This window comes from Oryx dammah, unplaced genomic scaffold, assembly GCF_014754425.2.
Source record: "Oryx dammah isolate SB20612 unplaced genomic scaffold, SCBI_Odam_1.1 HiC_scaffold_17, whole genome shotgun sequence".
NCBI lineage: Eukaryota > Metazoa > Chordata > Mammalia > Artiodactyla > Bovidae > Oryx > Oryx dammah.
The window spans coordinates 37173473-37195394 of NW_024070201.1; the positions used below are offsets into that span (position 1 = coordinate 37173473).

Here is a 21922-nt window from a genome sequence, read left to right on the forward strand (position 1 = left end):
TCACTCTGGGACCCTGAACTTGGGGATCATTTCCAAGCTGAAACTGGTGATAGCACAATTTGATGCTGTTCTCTGAAAATGCAATGAAAGTGTTAGTCACTCAGTTGTGGCCAACTCTTTGCAACCCCACGGACTGTAGCCCGCCAGGCTCCTCTGTCCATGGAATTCTCCCGGCAAGAATACTGGAGTGGGTTGTCATTTCCTTCTCCAGGGAATCTTCCCGACCCAGAGATGAACCTTGGTCTCCTGCATTGCAGGCAGGTTCTGTATCACCTGAGCTGATGGGGAAAATGCAGTAGAATAGTATATGACAATAATGCTAAACTTTCTATTTTGAATACTTTAATTCTTTTTCTCAATTCTTTGGGATTTCCTATTAGACAATAATATCGTCTATAAATAATGACTGGTATGTTTTGTCCTTTCCAATTTTTATGGATTTTATTTATTACTGTTTGGTTAGAACCTCCAGTAGAGTGCTGATGAAAAGTGATGGTGAGCATTCCTGTCTGTTTAGGGGAATGACTAACATTTCATTGTTAAATATGGGACACTATCATTTCTTTGATGCATACCCCCCAAACTTACGTTTTAGGTTTATATTTTTTCCCTCTCTTCCATTCGTCCATTCTTTTTTCATTCCTCTTCTTTTTCTTAAATGATTGACTTTTATTATTTTTTGCATTTATTGAGGTAGTAACTCTTTCTTCTCCTTTAATTGGTTAATGTGCTTAATTACATTAATAAAAAAAATTTTGAGGGGGTGCACCAAGCAGCTTGTGGGATCTTAGTTCCCTGAGTAGACTGGACTGCCAGGGAATTCCCATTATTCAACTCCTGATGTTAATCCTTCTGTGCATAATAGCCCTCTTGGCTTAACTGCCTCCCAAAGGCCCACTTCCAAACACCATCACACTGGGGATTAGGTTTCAACATATGAATTAGACCCATTGCAATGACCTTTTAGTCCAGCATCTCTTATCTGATAGTTCCTTACTAGTCCAAATTATTGAGGAGGAATGTGATGGACTAAGCTTAATCTATGGGTTAGAATTTGGGTTTGGTGTAAATTCTTGAATCAGTCAACTGTGGCCAGAGGTCATATGGTTCCAAAAAGGTGGTCTAAACCACTGGAGACAGAATGTTTTCCAGAAAGGAAAGGTATGCAATCAGATCTTTCTATTTTCTCTCTCTCATTCAATCCCTAAATTGTCTCAGTGTTGTCTTCGGAAGGTTAAGGCGTTGCAGGTATTACTGTCTACCTTTTCCTGCCAAGTTCAGCTGTAACAGGTGGACCTTCACAAGCAAACTCAGTCCTGTCCATCTCTGAAATCGATGTATTCAGTGTAAGCGGTATTCAGTGTAATAGATGTATACCGTTTAAGTGTCCAATGTCTGCCAGCAGATGGAGGTCTAGAAATTAGTCTGGCACACATAAGCAGAAAGTGTCTGTGTCTACAATACTGGTTTCCCCTCACCACTTACTAGGTCTTTTTCTTTTTTTTAATAGCCATAGTCGGCATATTTGTTTCATGTGTGCAACATAACAATTAGATATTTGTATAAGTGCAAGATAGTCATCACATCAACCAGGGGAATGACCGCAGTCTAACTTTTTCCTCCCAGAAGTCTCCTTACATACTGCAAATAATGATGTAGTCAGTTCAGTTCAGTTGCTCAGTTGTGTCTGAATCTTTGCCACCCCATGGACTGCAGCACGTCAGGCCTCCCTGTCCATCACCAACTCCCAGAGTTCACCCAAACCCATGTCCATTGAGTCGGTGGTGCCATCCAACCATCTCATCCTCTGTTGTCCCCTTCCCCTCCCGCCTTCAATCTTTCCCACCATCAGGGTCTTTTCAAATGAGTCAGTTCTTCCCATCAGGTGGCCAAAGCATTGGCATTTCAGCTTCAGCATCAGTCCTCCCAATAAAGAATCTGGACTGATTTCCTTTAGGATTAACTGGATTGATCTCCTTGCAGTCCAAAGGACTCTGAAGAGTCTACTCGGACACCACAGTTCAAAAGCATCAATTCTTCGGCACTCAGCTTTCTATATAGTCCAACTCTCACATCCATGCATGACTACTGGAAAAACCATAGCTTTGATTAGACAGACCTTTGTTGGCAAAGTAATATCTATGTTTTTTAATATGCTGTCTAAGTTGGTCATAGGTTTTCTTCCAAGGAGCAAGCGCCTTTTGATTTCATGGCTGCAGTCACCATCTGCAGTGATTTTGGAGCCTAAAAAAATAAAGTCTGCCACTAATTCCACTGTTTCCCCATCTATTTGCCATGAAGTAATGGGACTGGATGCCATGATCTTAGTTTTCTGAATGTTGAGTTTTAAACCAACTTTTTCACTGTCCCTTCAATTTCATCAAGAGGCTCTTTAGTTCCTCTTCACTTTCTGCCATAAGGGTGGTGTCATCTGCATGTCTGAGGTGATTGGTATTTCTCCCAGCAATCTTGATTCCAGCTTGTGCTTCTTCCAGCCCAGCGTTTCTCATGATGTACTCTGCATAGAAGTTAAATAAGCAGGGTGACAATATACAACCTTAACTCCTTTCCCTACTTGGAACGAGTCTGTTGTTTCATGTCGTTTTAACTGTTCCTTCCTGATCTGCATGTAGATTTCTCAAGAGGCAAGTCAGGTGATCTGCTATTCCCATCTCTTTAAGAATTTTCCAGAGTTTGTTGTGGTCTACACTGTCAAAGGCTTTGGTATAGTCAATAAAGCAGAAGTAGATGTTTTTATGGAACTCTGGCTTTTTTGATGATCCAGCGGATGTTGGCGATTTGATCTCTGGTTCCTCTGCCTTTTCTAAATCCATGTGGTTGCCCCTAATCAAATGAGCATGAACTTGAGCATATCGCTAAGGGATTTTTGTCAGTGACACCTCTGTGAGTGTCCTGCCATGGGCACATACTTCTCTCTGCTCTTGGGCTGTACACTACTTGTAGAAGAAACATGAGATTCACCTGTTGGTATTGAAAATAAATATTTGTTGAATGAGTGAATTAATAATGGATAAACAGTGCTGAGCAGCATCCCTCTTAATGGGAAAGGTTATGGACATGATAAATGTTTCCTGATTAGTGACTCCTCAGAGTCCTGGTTCCCAGAATGGAACAGTGCCAGGAGGTATCAGGCATCGTAATCTCGGCTGCTCTTACACTCAAGTGGAGGACACCGCAGCCCAGAGGAGGGGGTTGGAACAGAAATTCCCTCTTAAACTGAGTAAGAATAAGACTCCAAGAAATCTTTTCAGACACTAGGGCAGAGCAGGGGTGTGGGTGGGAAGAAGGGGTAAAGGAAGGATATAGGAGGTAAACGGGGAACTGGGGACCTCTGCCCTCAACATTACCTCTCCTGGGGCCTTTTCTAATTGGAAATCCCACCCAAGCCTGAAGCTTGGGTTTTGCGGGTCTCTTTGCTGCACCTCCTCACCAGGAGCGTCTAGTTAACAAGGATTTGAAGCCTTCAGTGACTTTCACTTAATACAGCAGCTGCTTCGACACCCACTCCATTTGGACAGCTCATTTCTGGTCCTTCATCCCATTAGAGGCAGCCCTTGCTTACCTCCATTTGTCTAAGAAGACTGGGCTTCTTAGGAGACCATTTACTGTAAATTATTCCATTAGAATCAGGAGCAAGAGCAGTTTCTGCCATCGTCTGACAGACTAATCCCAGGGCAGCTAGAGATGGCTGTGAATTTTTTCCCTCCCCGCCCCCCGCTCCAAGCTTACAGGATTCCTGACCAAGAATCCAGCCTATACCCCCAGCGTGGAAGCACAGAGTCCTAACCACAGGAGCACTCAGGAATTTCTGGCTGTGAATGTTTAACCTGCAGAGTCCCTTTGGGCCGTCAACAGGAAGGGGACAGCAGATGTAGGGGAAAGCAGTTAAGGGGTGTATCCTGACCGGAGCTTCAGCAGCAGCCCTAGGACAGGGAGGAGGTACCTGAGGAGCAGGTGATAGAGGATGATGGTGGGGGTGACAGACAGAGTAAGGCAGATCTGTGTGTTCCTCCTTCATGCCCGCCCCTCAAGCACTTCTAGTCTATTGGTTCTCAACCTTGGATGCTCACTGGAATCTCGTGGGACTTTTGCAAAATGCCAATACCCAAGTTCCACCCTTTCCTCCACATTCTGATTAAACTGGTCTCCTTTGTGGCCTGGGCATCAGGTTTAGAAAGCTTCCCAGATGAAGACCCTGTGAAAGGCTATGAAAGGAAATGAGAACATTTCATAGTAGAGAACTTGAAGGACCTCTCCAGAGCAAGGTTCTCAGGTGCAGCAACAGGCCAAGAGGGAAAGGTCATCTACCTACATTAGTGACAGAGAAAGGGCCGTAACTTTTCTCTCGAGTTCCTTGCCAGTTTTCCCATTTGTCCTCTTCTTTCACTTTCTAGTCATGTGGTCTCTGTCGAGTCTTATTTTCCTCTCCTGTGAAATGGGTGCATGCATGTGCTCAGCCATGTCTGACTCTTCATGACTCCAAGCACTGTAGCCCACCAGGCTCCTCTGCCCATGGGATTTTCCAGGCAAGAGTTCTGGAGTGGGTTGCTATTTCCTTCTCCAGGGGATCTTCCAGACCCAGGGATTGAACTCCACATCTCTTGCATCTTTTGCATTGGCAGGCAGCTGTTTACCACTAGCACCCTCCTGTTGCCATTTTTGACTCTGAAGTTATTTAGGAGCAATTTCTTAAATCTATCCAGCATTCATAGTTTTTGGAGTTCTTTGCTATTTATTTCTAATTGTTTTGTGATCATGGAACATGGTTTGTTTGATACAGCTTTGAAATTTATTGAAACTTGTTTTATAGACAAGCATGTAGTCAACTTTTTTTTTTTTCTTTTCCATTAGGGTTTATTAAGGATATTGAATACAGTTCCTGTGTTCAGCTTTTATAAATGTTCCTTCAATGTTTAAGAAAATATTCTTTGTTGGATTTGAGGTTCAGTATATGTCCAACAAATCAAGACTGTTCATTGTGCTATTTATATTTTTACTAACTTCTGGTCTATTTAACTTACTGGGTGTTAAGTCTCCTGCTTGAGTTGTAGATTTGTCAATTTTCTCTAGTTCTACCAACTTTTGATTTATGCATCTTTGAGACTAACAGATAAGTACATTTGTTTTATGTACCCGGTGAATTTCCTCCCTCCACAACAGATAATAATACCTACAAAGGTTGTGACAAAAACATACCTACATTATGAGGGTTGCGACAAAAATATACCTACATTATAAGGATTGTGATATAAGTATCTTGCATTTTTTTTTTTTATCACATACTGAAGTTATCACTAAGAATAACACCTAACACATCGTGAGTTAGATAATGTAGTCTCTTCTGGTTTCCATTGTTGGTACTGAGAAGTTTGGATGGTTTTAAAATTTGTTTGTTCACCTTTGACATTCCATATTTTCTTTTCTTAAACATTTCATACATCGTTATTTTGTATTGTTTTTGATAATGTGGGAGAAGGCAATGGCACCCCACTCCAGCACTCTTGCCTGGAAAATCCCATGGATGGAGGAGCCTGGTGGGCCACAGTCCATGGGGTCGCTAAGAGTCGGACACGACTGAACGACTTCACTTTCACTTGATAATGTGATGTATAATCTGAAGATATTGGGAAGTCTAAATCTATTTCTGCTATTCTTTCTTACATTGGTTTCCTTGTGTTTGGCAATTTTGTCAAAGTTCTCCAGAGAGAGAGAGAGAGAGAACCAACAGAACACGTACACACCTATCACACCCAAAATCTCCTTCTCTGGCACACCCTACCTCTGTGGATGACACTGACAGTGGTCCAGATCAGAAACCTGAAAGTCACTCTCATCATCTTTCTTACCATCACGTCCAATTAATCAGGGCAGACTGAGTCTGTGTTTTAAATCTCAAGTCCATTTGCTTTGCTGTTGACCTAGAGCCCATCCTAGTCTATCTAGATCACTGAGGTCTCCCCATATCTGATCTTACTCTTCCACTCAACACGGTAGGTTAGTTGAATGATCCTCACAAAATGTGAATCTAATTGTCACTTACAGATTAAACTTTATTCCAAAGGGAAATGGGGAAAAACTGAAAGGGTTTTAAGTGTCCTGTTGTGTGTGCTTTAAAAGGCCCTTCATGAACCACCTTCATGAAGGGCCCCCACCTGACTGGCCTGGCAGCTACAGTAAAGGGTTGGCTCTACTCATCTCTTTTGTGAAGGCTGTTCCAATGAGATGATGCAATATAGACAGAGACTGAAGCAGTGCCAGAATTCCTAGGATTCTTATAAAAATAAGTAGAAAAATTCAACAGCATAAGAGTGAGAAGAGCAGAAGAACAGTCTTCAAATCATGAAGTAACTTTAAAAAGTAGCCTTTTATGGAGAAAAATGTCAGTAAACACACAGATATTATAGCACTACAAGATTATTTATAAGACCAGTGACTTAAAACAGCAAATTCATGATGAAAGTGATTCTAATTAAAAAATTAGTCTCACTCATTAATAACCAAAATAGGACCTGCAATATGACCGGCTGCAATTTCTCAAGTAAGATTCCATCTACTAGTGCTGTTTATACTTCACACACTCACATCCATTTCTTACAATTTATGAATTTAAGTTTTAGGAAGAATACTTCTTTAGTATTTGGGTTATTTTAATATATGTCAATTACTTAGTAAAGGTTAAATAATTTAACGGTTAACTTAGTTAATAAGTTTTCAGTAATATCATTTAATAGCATAAAAACATGCTTCTTTTGAGAAAATAAAAATATACATTAAAAAACCCAATACAATGTTTTAGTAAAATAGTAAGGAAATTTGTCTCATTATGTACATATGCATGTGTATGAATTTATATATATATATACGTACTTTGCAGTAGCAGAAATATATTTCTGCAGGATAGAAAATGTACTCTAGAGAAACAGAAGCAAAGGATATATACACTGTAAGGGCAAACTCAATAAATTAGATAAAATTTTATTAGTAATGAGGGACCAGTTTACAAAGATGTGACAATGGTAGCAAAAATAGTAGGAGTTCAGCACTCAAAGTATCAAATAAATAAAGCTTAGTGATTCATTAAATATTCTGATATTATACAGGATCAAAACTTTCAACACTTCCATGGGTCTTTAACTGAAATCTTTCAGGTAAGCTATATAATCTAGATAGTTAAGAAATTGCTTGCTGACATCATAAAGGAATTATCTGGCACAGGAAACTCTAGTTAATACTCTGTAATGACCTATATGGGAACAGAATCTAAAAGAGTGAGTATATGTATAACTGACTCACTCTGCCACACAGCAGAAACCAACACACCGTTGTAAATCAACCATATGCTGATAAAAATTAATTTTAAGAAAGGCGTTATCTTGGAAAATGAAAAATGCTACACAACTTATTTTCTAAAGCCACATGGATTGAAAATATAATATGGTCTCTAAGAATAATGGAAAAATTGGCCTACCATCTTGCTATCATTCTGGCTTGTACTTTATATATTCAAAAAATTTTCACATCTAGGGTATATATCTGGATCCTAACAAGTTCATAAACATTGTAAATATGGTCCATTTAATTATCTTAATATGCTTTTGTGTAAATGATATTACCAAAATATTTAATACTTTTAATATAAAAATTAAAGTAAATGATGGGAGTACTTATTTATCTCAGAAACTAGACTTGTAGTTGGGCTCCAGATGTACTGAGTAGTCATAGGTCATTTCTGTCGTGGAGTCTCAAGGCAGAAGGAAATTAACAGAAAGATGAATATGGGTTTTATAGTAACTAAACACATGACACCCAAGATAGGAATCTAAAGATTAAGCACATATTCAATTACTTATTCAACATGTGACCTTTAGAGCACACACTATTTCATTTGTTCTTTATCTTTGATACGATTAATTACATCTGATTTTTGTAGTAAGGCAAAAGACAGACATCTCCTTTTCCTTGGCTTTAATTAGTCTCAAATTCAAGAAGAGAGAATAATGCTTGTTTCATAAAAGGTTAACGTCAATATTAGGACAGGTTTTTGTTTTTCTTACGACAAATTTGTGTTTATATTAAACTCAATGTTTTCAAATACTAATCCTGAGCAAGAGTAAAAATAAGAACAGTTTCGACTAAAGAATAAAATTCCTTCATTGTTAAACCTAAACAGCTTTAAAATTCAACCACGGAATATAAAGTTGATAAGACTGGAATTCAGACTTCTGATGTCCATGGCAAACCTGAATACTCTGAGAAAGAACATACACGTAGTAGTAGATTTAAAAAACAAAACAGTAAAAAGCATCAAAAATTGATGCACCTGGGTTTTGTTAAATATAACAAAGGTTACTCAGTCCTTCATGGTAAACCTAGCTGGAGAACACTGAACAGTGTACTGCATTAAACAGACCCCTCAGAAAGGCAACACCGGATTTCTCTTTTTTGATAGACAGAGACTGCTCCTCCCCACCTCCCCCAAAACAGTCAAAGACATAAAAGACACATTTGGAAATACAATATGAATCCTGTTTGGTGGGGCTTTTTGTTTTGGGGTTTTTTGTTTGTTTTTAGCTGTGCTGTGCAGCTTGCAGGATCTTAGTTCCCTGGCCAGGGATGGAACTCAACCAGAGATTAAACCTGGGCCATAGCAGTGAAGGCGCCGAGTGGAATTCCCTTGTTGTTTTTTCTTTTTTTTTTAAATCACGTCTTTAAAAAACCAGAAAGTTAGCCACTTAGGAAACTACAGTGAATTACTTGAGTTTTTAGGTACAGCTCCTGCCTCATGAACAATAAAAGCCTTCTACTCAGCAAAGCTGTATTATGACAAAGTATTTGTACACCAGTAAAAGCACTAAGTATGGGCTTGGCAACACAAGTCAACTGAAACCAAGCTCTTAAGGATACTTTCCGTCCATGTGGTGAAAAATTGCATGGGAGTGGGAAATGCTGGCACAGCAAGGATCCTCTCACAGTGTTAGGGCCTGTCCTAGGAGCGGTCAGTTCCAAGTCAGGGTGGTGGGCACTGGGCAATGCCATCGACAGAAGGCATGGTCCAAGGCACTTCTTCCACATGCCTCCTCTTTTATTCCAACTGCCTCTCTTCCTCTTCATCGGCTTCTTCAATGACCTGAATCTCATCTCCTTGAGGTAAGGAAGAATTCTCCACCTGCAGTTTATTCCCATCAGCTTTACATTTCTCTTCTTCCTCTATGATTTCCTTCCATATCTTGTGGTTTTCGGTGAGATGGTGCATTAGCTGACAAAATATTTGCCGTCTGCCTTTCCGTCTTTGTGGTTCTGTGAAATTTAACACATGTGTATTCTAATCATAGCAATATGATTCAATCATTCAATAAATATCTGAGCGCCTGTTACATCCCAGGCATTTATTTAAGCACTGGGTTTAAAGTTATAAATAATCTCTGCACCATGGGGCTCTCTTTCTAGTGGGAAGACATAGATAAGCAAAGAAGCAAGACACTCGTGTGTTAGACAGTGTTAAGTATTATGATAAAAATAAGGTGTTAGGGAAGATGGTGGGGGGTGGGAGTTGTGGGGAGAAAGGAGGATAGTATTGAAATTTCAAATGATAAATAATAATGCAAAGTTAAAAACCATCCTTCTAAGGGACTTTTAAAAAATGTGTTGAATTAAACACAATTATCAAAATTTTGGTGAGTATAAATAATTTTTAGAAGTCAACTTTCCCAAGATGACATCAGATGGTAATGCCATACAGTTACTCTTCACTATGCTACTCCTGAATACAAGGTAGGGTGGGGAAAAGTTCTTTTATTATCTTGTTCCACGCTATGTTATCTGTTCTGATTTATACAGCATGCTTGGGAAACAAAAAAATCAGCTAGATATAATTTAAATCCTACTTTAAAGAGCAAATAACTAGTTTATTAGTTGCAAAGATGACAATGTCTTTTTCATTTGCCATTTATACTCATTGGTTTATATTGCTTTATATAGAAAAACTATGCATTACAATTTGGTAGTTCAAAGCCATAATGCCATAAAGCTTGATTTTCCTTAGAGTCAAGAGAGTATGTATTTTCCTCTTCTTCCAACTGGGTTGAATGAACTATTCCCAAGTCTACATGAAGGGTATGTTAAAAGGGGTGCATGGTGTGAGAAGGGGTTAGGCAAAGGAGGACTAGTCGTCGAGACCAGCCACCTCACCTAAGTTCAGATTTGGCAGCAGCTCCATCATGCATGTATAGGCAGAGCCTGCTGAAGAGCACTGGCTGGAGGACATCTCCGGAGATGATGCTTTAACTCAGAATGCTTATTGTATGACAGCATTCATATGGTACCCAAGCAGTAGCTACTCAAAACAAGATTATTCAGTCTGCACACTTAGGTAATACTTACTTAAGATATAACTACTGTATCTTTAAAAGGAAAGACCCAAATCCAAATTAAATGGAACATTTGTAATTAATAACATTAAAGAAACGATAGTATCCCTATATTCTTACTAGGATTTAGATTGTCCTCTATTTCTTCATCCTCTGTATCTAATTCTTCAGCATCTTCTTCATAACAACTTTCATTATCATCGTCCTCTTCTGATTCTATCCACTGACCCGGTAGCAGACCAGCAGCATCATAGGAGTTACACAGGGGACCCACTATGTGGGTGATAAAAGATTCCTGGAGTTTTGCTAGTTGAGGAGAAGAACGATCCATGAAGGGACTGATGGGCAAACCAAGATTTGCTTCTTCATCTCCCTGATCATATTAAAAAGGAAAGTACATCTTTAACTGTTGAAAGAACCACTGAGCTTTGTTGTTAAAATTACCTTGAGGTTTTTTTAATCAAGAACAGTCTAACTCAAAATAATTTTTAGAAAGAAGTATCAATGAAAAATTACTCTGTCATTCCAACTATAAAACTTTTTCTACTGTTTGAAAAATCCTAAACAAGACTTTATTCTCACACTCCCAGTCAACCAGTATGGTTGATATACAAGCAGCAAGAAAAATATACATCTTTTCAACTAAGTTCAGCAAATAGTTATGAACAAATCAAAATTATACTACTAGAATATATAAATTCTACATAAATTGTCAAAATTCTATAGTATCAGACATAGATCCTCTTTCCTCTGGGTGGGGTGGGGGGGGAGATGGTATAATAGAAACATTTTTTTGTTGCAGTTGTACCTCAAATGTAGAGTTGATTTTTTTTCTAATGTTTTTCAACATCATCTCCCTTTTTTTTGTACAGCAGAACCCTTTAATGAATCTAAATTAGAAAACTCAGTATGTAAAACAGACAGAGGTAGAGCAATTGTGTTTGAGGTGAGGATTTGCCCCAACTGCCAGGCAGGGGATCTGTAGTCCCCAGGCTTCTGGAGAGCACAGCTGGAGATCAGACACATGTGATTTCAGAACCTCCTTTGCTGCCTGCAACCTGTGTGGTGCTGGGCAAGCTCTATGCCTAATGCACGTGTAAGATGTGAATAATCATCTACAGGGCTGCTATGGGATGACAAGCAGTATATATTGAGCAAGAGTGCTGAGCAGTCCTCAAATGGTAGTAACAATGTTAACATTTTAGTGCCGAGTATCTGAACTGGTGGAGGGGGAATAGTCTTCACAGCGCACAAGTGCCGTAGGCAAGCAGTGTGTATCTGAGCTGAGCCAACACAGTCCTGAGGAGACAACCAGAAACTGTCCCGAGATTAAAACACTCACATGGCTGTTTCCTGTGAGGATGAACATTAATAATATTTTAAAAACGTATCTAGGTGGGTTTATTCATAGGATTCTACAGTTTCATACATTTGACTTTTATATAGGAGTTTGGCTTTTCTAAGCCCATGGCATGTAATGGGCTTTTTGCAATCCCTTGGACTATATATAGCCCATGGAATTCTTCAGGCCAGAATAGTGGAGTGGGTAGCCTTTCCCTTCTCCAGGGGATCTTCCCAAGGATTGAAGCCAGGTCTCCCGCATTGCAGGAGGATTCTTTTCAAGCTGAGCCACAAGGGAAGCCCAAGAATACTGGAGTGGGTCGCCTATCCCTTCTTCAGAGGATCGTCCCAACCCAGGAATTAAACCAAGGTCTCCTGCATTGCAGGCGGATTCTTTACCAACTGAGCTATCAGGGAAGCCTGATGTAATGGCTATAGAAGTATAAATAAATGAAGTATATGAAGTTAATAAAGTATAATGAAGTTAATAAAAAAGTAAAAGGTTGAGCAAGGTTAGAAATTTGCATCCGTATCTAAAGAAAGTTGAACAGCATAACAAGACTGAGAAGGAAATCTGATGGTTTTGATGAGGGCTGACTTCCTATATACATTTAACCTTCATGACCACTGTGTTTTAGGGTTATCAAGTGTATCGTTTTTCTCCTTTGACACAGGAATAATGAAACTCAGAAAGATTAAGTGAAACTGTCTGAAATATTGTTTTTGTGTGTGTGTGACCTGGAATTATAATAGTTTATCGAGCACTTATGTGTCAGAACACTGTTCTAAGAACTTGACATGTATTAATTCACTTAATCCATAAAGCAACCTTATGAGGTAGGTACCATCAATATTCCTGTTTTCTCAATGAGGAAATTGAAGCACAGAGAGGTTAAGTAACTTACCCAAGGTCACATTGCTGGTAAGGAAGAAGAACCAGGATTCAACCTCATGCATGGCTTCCAAGTTTGCTTAATAACAATTAATCTCTATACTTTAAAGATATATTATAAAATGCATCTAAATGAAATTATCTCATTTTCTTTCACTGAATTAGTGGATTGTCTAAAACGGGCATTTTCTATCACTTTATTACTTCTGTTTGTACAGATAATATAAAGACAGAATTTTCCCTAGCATAAAATTCTTTTGTGAATATGAACTGAAGCCTGAGGCAGTCTTCAATTATCTCTGAGAATGAGGATAGGAATATGCAAACCACTATACATACTGCAATCTACAAATTAAATATTTATAACTATTTCTTAAAATTATACATAATTTAGTTCAAATGTATCAGTGAAAATTATTCTAAGATTATTACTAAGATTTTACTAATCTGTTTTCATAATTACACAGTATGGTATTTTGTTAACTTGTAAACAGCAGAGTATACACTATTTTATTGGGATGTTTAGCTAAGGTAGGTGAAAGACATGGTACATTTGCTGGTCACTCAGTACAGTCTGGGTGTGACAAGGTGTAACAGATAAGTGTGCGTGGTTTATAAGTGTGCAGTGCGTCACTCCTATTGGAGTAGCAACTCATGGCGAGAAAGCCCTGACCCGGAAGTTTTACTTGATAAACATCTTGATCTTTCTTGATTAGTAGGTCTAGTAAGGATTCCCAAGGAATACAATTCCAATTAAGAGTATGTATTTGTTATTTTGTATTTGAAATAATGTAACATTAGACTTGTGGGGAAATCAGTATTTTTCTACAGTGTAGGGAGCCTCAAAATTGTACAAAAAAATAGGTAAAGACTGCAAAATAGTAGGATTATTTTAAAGACAACATTTAAAAATACATGAGAAAAGAGCATGTTTATATCTTAGAACCTTGAAAGCCACCGAGTATCTACTTTGTCCCCATTTCTAGTTCTGATTTCTTACCCTCTGCCAGGACTTTCATCCTATATAACCCATCAACCCAGTTGATGTTTCTAAGTCAGTCTTTCTATAGCAGAGTTGAAAATGGGTTGATACTTTAAAAATACAGTCTAAGTGTGTGCTGAATCAACTAAACAACAACGTTTGGAAATAAATTATGCTTAGGTTATATAGATTTTCAAGGTTGAAAGGGACCTTGGAATCATAATGTAGTCTTTCCTTAGCTCTAGACTGGAGTACATTCAGCCTACTCCAGACTGACAATAAGCTATTTCTTTTTTTTCTTGTCTTTCAATTTTAGCAACAAAGGCAAAGGAGCTGAGACAATATTAAAACCAGAGCAAATGCAACAATTTCTAACCATTTTTGGTTAAAGCAACTCATTTCAAGTATTTAATGTAGCTATCCAAATCCAAAAGGCAGTGTCTTCAGATGGCAGCTCTTAAAAGTCCCACCAAGTCCGTGTTTCAACTTACCTGCTCATAAAATTCATTGACAATGCCTTCTGTCCATTTCAAATGCAAGTCTCGAACTTTGGTCGGGCCATTAATATCTGCCAGTTTGATGCACACCTGGCACACTAAGAGGCGGTCATTCTCATTACTCCATTCTATGCCGTCACTATTTACATCACTGGCCTATCATCGGAAAAACAGAATTATTGTAGGTACTGAGGGCACAAGAGTGTGTTTTTTGTTTTGTTTATTTTTGGCTGCACTGTTTGGCTTGTGGGATCTTAAGTTTCCTGATTAGGGTTTGAATCCTCGCCCCTGGCAGTGAAAGCATGGAGTCCTAACCACTGGACTGCCAGGGAATTCCCCAACTTTTGTTTTTTACTGGATTATCTTAAAACTGTTTCCTGTCCTCTGGACAGGAAGGAATTTTAATAAATGTTTCTTTTAATTTTGTTTGTGCCATGACATGTACCTCTATGGGTTAAATTTCTCTTTTGAAGTGTCATTTACAGCTTTGTTTCAATGGAAGTAGAGCACTGTATTATACAAGCAGAACAAACCATGAGTTTCAGTATTTGTGATTACTGCAGAAAATTGTAATTTGTGTATATTATATTGTACATATTAGTATATATGACATAAAAAATATATGTATATGCAAAAGCAAATCATATAAGAATTTTAACTATTTGTCTCAGAAAGGAATGCTTAAGGATCTAACTGCAGAAGGCACCGTGATATAGCTGAAAGAATACAAGTCTTAGAAGCTGATCTCTATGGTTCTAAATCCTGCCTTAGTATGATTTACCAGTCATTGAGTAATGCTGGAAAAATTACTTGAGCTCTTTGAGTCTATCTTTCTTCATCTATAAGATAGGAAAAATAATATCAATCTAGTCATATTGCCTGAGGATTAATGAATGAAAAATGCACAGTTTATAGTAAATGCTAACATTGTTACTTAAATAAATGGTAGTTATCAGGCAAATTACCATGCTTTTCAAGAACTCAAATTTCTCTTGTAAGAAATAAAGTGAAAGGGCCAGATTAGTGACTTTGGAACTGTACTGTAATATTAGATTTTTATTGGTGTCCACCTTCCCCCCTCCCTTTTTTTTTTTTTTTGGCTGTGCTGCATGACTTGAGGGATCTTAGTTCCCTAGCAGAGATTGAACCTGGACCTCCTGGGAATTCCCTGACATCCACCCCATTTGTTAAAGGAACTCTTTCTTATGTAGACCACCACTACAGGAAACAGTTAAAGAAAGGCGAGCTCTTAAGATTGAAAGTATGTAGTCTAGGGAATTCCCTGGTAGTCCAGTGGTTAGGACTCTGGGCTTTCACTGCCACGGCGTGGGTTCAATCCCTGGTCAGGGAACTAAGATCTGCAAGCTGTTCCCCATGTGTCACTCATGTGACACTTTCCTGAGACTACAGAATAGATATCTCTGAGGAACACAGATTCCAAAGTTTTGGGCTAGATAATCTTTCATCTGTAAAAAGAACTTCTGTTTACTTACTGTGACTTAAGCGTTTAAATGAATTTTAAGTAAAAATAAAAATTAGAGCTACACAGCCATGAAGTAAGTTTAAACGCAAACTGATGTCTTACTGTTTTTTTTTCATAAACATTTATCAATATCACAACAGTGACATATATAGGCCTCCTTCCAGGAGTTTAAGTGCACAATCCTTTGACACCCAGCCCCTCTACCCTGAAGGTAACACCTTCCTTTAGGGCAAGGATGTTATGAAGAAAACAATGGTTTCCTGCCTACAAAATATGGGGCCTCCTTCCCTCAGGAATCTAAAGCAGTGGTTCTCCACGGTTTTTCACCCCAACCTCTGAGGGATACAACATGCTCCCATTAGTACCACCATCACACAATGGCAGTGATCAAGTTCATGGTGAATGTGAGGTCCGTGAGGACAACGACTTCAGCCTGTTTATGCCTTATTCTTAACCAGGATGACTGCACACAGTGGGCAGTCCCAACAGACAGCAATTCGTTGAGTGCTTTATTCTCAATTACTTCTCCATTCCCACACCAGCGGGTTAAACACTTCACAACATAGAGAAGGGAAACAGGTGCAGCAAAGTAGGCGTAACTGGCTTCTTAGAAACACATATTTAATTTCATAAAATGCCTTACTTGGCACTGTGCATAACTTTCTCAAATCTGTCCCTGAAAGCTTCAACTGACATAATTGGAAATGTCACAAGCAATCGTTATTTTTGGACATGTTATAATTTTTTTAATATTGGCATATATATTGTCTTACCAGATTTATCATGACTTCATGAGTGATATTCTGACTTAACATTAAAAAAAAAATACCTTTTGTCAGTAACACTGACAATAATTTCTGCTTTGAAACCAGGAATTAATTTGCATAACAAACCTTGGCATTGAATTCAGCAAGGAAATCAAAATGCTTTTTAAGATCTGTGGCAAGGATTGCTTCTATGACTAAAAAACGAAAGCGCTTGAATTCCACATTGTCAAGATTAAGAAGGAAGTTGTATTCTGGACGAGAAAGATACAGAGTCCAGGCTGATGCAGCATGATGATTTTCCAAAACAGATCTGTCGTTGTATAAGACTGCCTAAAAAGGAACAAGAAAAATGAGGCAGGCATCTCAAAAGATATTGAACTTTAGTAATAAACAGAGTTAGGATCATGTTGGAAGAATACAATGAGTATCTATTACATGCCATGCATTTTAATACTTGTGTAGAGGGTTGATAATTTGATAAAGGATTAGACTGAAGTGCAAAGAGGATAAGGTACACTTTTCCAACATTCACGGCTAGTAAGTGAAAGGGTAATTTGTCTCCAAAGTTCATCTTCCTTTCAGACACCATGCTGACTACCAAGAGATACAAAGTTGATACTTGAGGTCTGCTTCCTTAAAGCAGTGAAACTTCTCAGATAAAGCTTCTGTTAATACAGTCATCAGGGACAGAGAGAGCAGGTTTAGGGATATATTACTGTTCTTTAGTTAGCATGGAATGAATGGTGGTGGTGACTGAAGGAGAGGAACCCAGAATATTCTGTGCACGGCGAGCTGGAGACCCATAAGTATGATAAAGGCACATCCTATACTCCCAGCTGACACTGGACCTGGGAGTCAGAGAAGTATCAAACAGGTAAAAGCACAAATCCTCTGTCCAAGTGGTGGTATAGATCTAGTCACTGTTCTTCCCATTTCACTTCAGTGGAAGACCCTAAGGTACCTCCTTAGTAGTCTAGGATTTGGGAATATAGATTCTAAAAATCACGGGATTACAGAATTTTTAAAGCTTCTTCCATCTCTAACAAGTTTTTTAAAATTATTAAATATGCATAGTAATTAAGATGTTTGTGGACCATTTTTAAAGTCTTTATTTTGTTCCAATTTGCTTCTGTTTTATGTATTGTTTTCTTTTTCCCTTTTTGGCCACAATGCATGTGGGATCTTAGGTCTGACCTGGGATCGAACCCCCACACCTCTGCATTGGAAAGGGAAGTCTTAACCCCTGGACTGCCAGGGAAGTCCCCCAAGCATAGTAATTATTAAAAGAGCTCTTATAGCTAGTGCTAAAGGCTGAGAATGAAAAGTAAAAACACTGTCCCTATTTTCATAGCACTTTCTAATGGAAAAAGACAGATAAAAATATTGTATAATCTCAGCTACAATGCATATTCTGAGCCTAATTAGGTCATTTTACAGATTTATAAAAATTAATTATAGTCTAGATATAAACATAGATATCTACCATTTGATTTTTTTAAAACATCACTTGATTTTAATGTTAGCAATGATGATTTAAACTTTGGGTCACAAAAAGGTTGAAAAAAATCTATGTCCATCAATGGGTGAATAGATAAAGAAGATGCAATATATATACATAGAGTGGAATATTTGTTAGCCATGAGAAAGAAGGGCATCCTAGCCTAGATGGACCTTGACAACAATATGCTAAGTGAGATAAGTTAGACAGAAAAAGACAAATGCTGATATCACTTATGTTTAATCTAAAACTGAACTCTATTTACAGTAGAACTAGGTGGTTACAAGAAGATGGGGAAATTGGGAGACAATGGTCTAAGGGTACAAACATGCATTCAGAAGATGAATGGGACTTCTTGACGGTCCAGTGGCTAAGACTCCACGCTTCCAATGCAGGGAGCACAGAATGAGATCCCCATGACACAAAAAAGATCCTGTATGCTGCAATAAAGAGCAGAGATCCTGTGTGCATTTACTGTACAGCACAGGGAACTATGGTCAAAATCTTGTAAGAACCCTATAATGGAAAACGATCTGAAAAATAATAAATTTGGTTCATGTATAACTGAATCACTTTGCTGCACATCTGAAACGCTGTAAGTCAACTATACTTCAATAAAATTTATGTATTATGGAATTAAAAAAGATCCTGTGGGCAGCAACTAAGAATTAGCACAGCCAAGTAAATAAATATATTTTAAAGTTGAATAAGTTCTGGAGATCTAATGTACAGCACTGTGATTATATATTCCTATATTATGTACTAAAAAGTTGCTAAAGACTAGATTTTAAATATTCTTACCACACACACATGAAGAAGTTAATTATGTGATGTGATGGAGGTGTTAGCTATTGCTGTGGTGGTAATCATATTACAATATATGTGTCAAATTTAACATGTTCAGTGTTTTAACGTCAAAGACTTCCTAAGAAGTCAACTTAGATATAAAAGTGATTTAACTAACTCATGTTTAAATCCAATAAAGACTGATAAATGATCAGAACAGCTTTGTTCATGAAGAAATAATCAAACTCCCAGGTCAATAAGCCACAGTGCATAATGAGTGTCCTATAAAGCTACCGGACTTAAACTCTCAGTTAATGAGATCAGTTAAAAACAAGAAAGCAAAAACCAGTAGTTCAGAATTCCTGCAGCATCCAAATTGCCCTTTGACATTACCAAAGAAATATAAAATGAGGATGAAAAGAAATCTGAATCAATATTAGAATCTAGATATAATCGCAATACTAGAAGCTTTAAAGACATGGTAAACATGGGGAATGGATTGAGGAGAGGCCATCTAAGTCAGTCATCGCCTAAGAAGGAAAAACCCACCTGGAGAATAAGGGGAAGGAGGCCTCTCCTGGACCCCAGTCAACTGACTGACTACCTCATGGCTTAGTGGAGGTAAGAATCATGGAGCAGTAAGGAAGAGGCAAATTCTACTTTAGGAAGAACACTTGATGGTCACACATAGAGCAACAAGTCAGGCTTAACTTCAGGGAGGAAAGCATTCCAGGTAAAACAGATAATGAAGCCTCAGCTGGCTTTTACTGAGGGCACCTTGACAACTAAAAAATGGAGACAGAGCTAATTCAGAGCTGCAGTAACTAACATTCTTTGAATTTTTGCTAAAGCAACTTGCTACCTGCTTTCTCTAACTATGAATCTTCCTTATCTCCACAAGCAAATTTCTTCTCTAACATGGTAAAGCAAATTGCTGCTAAGTCGCTTCAGTTGTGTCCGACTCTGTGTGACCCCATAGACGGCAGCCCACCAGGCTCCCCCATCCCTGGGATTCTCCAGGCAAGAACACTGGAGTGGGTTGCCATTTCCTTCTCCAATGCATGAAAGTGAAAAGTGAAAGTGAAGTCACTCAGTCATGTCCAACTCCTAGCGACCCCATGGACTGCAGCCTACCAGGCTCCTCTGTCCATGGGATTTGCCAGGCAAGAGAACTGGAGTGGGGTGCCATTGCCTTCTCCGAAAGCAAATTAGTTGGTCATAAAGTTTACTTTTACCCAGAGTCAAAAAGATTTGAAATGGAATGAGGTTTAATACAAAAGGATGGAATTAATCTTAACAAATAATAAATACTTTTCAATAAATGAGCAAAAAGAAAAACCCATCAGACATAAACACTTAGATCAAACAGGAAGACTATGACAAATCTGAACAAATGTCTTCTGTTGAACCACAAGAAAAAGGAGACGTTAAAGTAAATCTCTAGGTCACAGTCATAAGATTATAAGAAGGTATTTTAATCTTTCTAAAGTGAAAAATCTTGGATTAAGAAGGACTGTTTTCATTAAAAAACTAATATTCCTAACTGAAAAGAAAATCCAATAGAGGCAGTAAACAAATTAGGTGCAGCAGAAACAACGCAGCTACTTTTTTTTTTTTAATGTGCTTCTCTTTAAAGAAATAGTTTTGATGAACAACTTCCATCTAGCGATTCCTTTACTCTCAAGTTCTGCGTTCTAAAATTTCTGGTAATCCTATATCTTCTAAGACCCTTTGTCAGAGTTTATCACCCTTGTTTTACCTAAAACACATTTTTATGTAACTTTCTCAGATAGGATGGATGGAACATGATTTTTTTTAAATCTTTGTATACCCAAGACTCTTTATTTTGCTCTTAACACTCAACTGTAGCTTAGCTGGATACAGAACTCTTAACTTGAAAATAATCCTTCTATGCCAGCACCATCTCCTCCCCTGTTTTACTTTTCTCCTGGCACTTATGTCATATTCATCTCTTTTACACGCACGCACGCACACACACACGCAGATGCAGAGACACACACACAGACACACAGACATACACACACACGCATGCACACACACACACACACACACAGAGGTTTTTTCTTACTTTACTAGAATGTGAGTTCCATATGGGAAGAATGTATTTTTTGCCTGTTTTGTTCAACAGTATTGCCTACAATAGTGCCTGTCCTTCAGTATGCATCTCATAGCCTTGTGTATGTTTTACTGCTGAGTCCCTTTAATTGGGAAGGATGAGTAGGAGGCCTGTTAATGTGGGTGGGGCTTGTTTACCTAGCAGGTTTTGCTTTGGAATTACCAGTGTGATTTCCAAAATGAGAAGGATTTACTCTGGAGTACTAAATCTCTTCTGGCCATTTCCTTCAGTAGTTAAGAGATGTGTTTTCTGCCTAGAAGTGAATAGATAAGTCACGGTAGCCTTGCTTTAAGGCGTATGGGAGAGGTGTGTGTGTGTATGAGAGAGAGAGGGGTGTGTGTGTGTGTAGCAGACAAGGGCAAGGGCATCAGGAGTCGCCAGGGTTACACTCAAGCCTTGGCTTCCTTTCTAGTGTATTTTAATCTCGTTATATTTGCCCACATGATTTTCATTTTCCAAAAACAGTATGAAATGCTTTAACTTACTGGTGATAATATCCTTCTGCCTACTCCTCTCTGTTGTAATGCATTTTATCTTTTATTATTATTTTGATGAGGAGGAAAGGGGGGAAAATGCACCTGTTTAGTTGCCATCTTGATCCATATTTGGGAGGACAAATGTTTATGACTGTCTCAGATCTATAGTTCTCAGTTTTGTTTCCTTTGACCCAAATCAAAATGTTTGTTTCCTTTGACCCAAATCAAATGGCCAACTGCACTGGCAAAAAAGTTCATTCAGTTTTAAGTACAAATAAAAGACATATTTCATTTTCACCAAGAACTTTATTGAATGTGTTCACTAACTGAACAAACTTTTTGGCCAACCCAATTCAAACTATAATATCTCAATCACGAATTCGCATCTTCCAGCCAACCATTCACTTGAATAGCTCAGAAATCTCTTAGAAGTTTAATACTGATGTACCTCCAGGATAAGCTTGACTAAATCTTTCCCCTTGTTTTATGGCAAGGATTCAAAATAGTCTTCCTAAATCTTCCCACACACTTCCCTTACCATGAGAAAGGAGAATGCTTGATCCTATTGGTGGTATTATGCCCTATTGTCCCTTTTTATCATACACCAGAGCAATAATATCTTTCACTAATTATGGCCTGATTAGACTTACTGAGCTTCCTAAAATGAGAGAGACT

At 38.3% G+C, this 21922-nt stretch overlaps 1 protein-coding gene across 3 annotated transcripts in view; it reads right to left on the bottom strand.

Annotated features, from left to right (window-relative positions):
* Window positions 1-21922, bottom strand: part of PDE3B (phosphodiesterase 3B) — a 189172-nt gene that overhangs the window by 473 nt on the left and 166777 nt on the right. For 2 of the 3 annotated variants that reach the window (XM_040258310.1, XM_040258309.1), the window contains exons 13-16: window positions 16477-16680; window positions 14095-14256; window positions 10509-10761; window positions 6977-9318 (exon numbers count right to left, since the gene is read on the bottom strand). In XM_040258310.1, coding sequence (XP_040114244.1) covers window positions 9104-9318; window positions 10509-10761; window positions 14095-14256; window positions 16477-16680 — 834 coding nt within the window. In that variant the 3' untranslated portion in view covers window positions 6977-9103. Of the gene's footprint in view, window positions 1-6976; window positions 9319-10508; window positions 10762-14094; window positions 14257-16476; window positions 16681-21922 lie in introns of those variants that run through there. The other variant, XM_040258311.1, reaches the window with a different exon arrangement.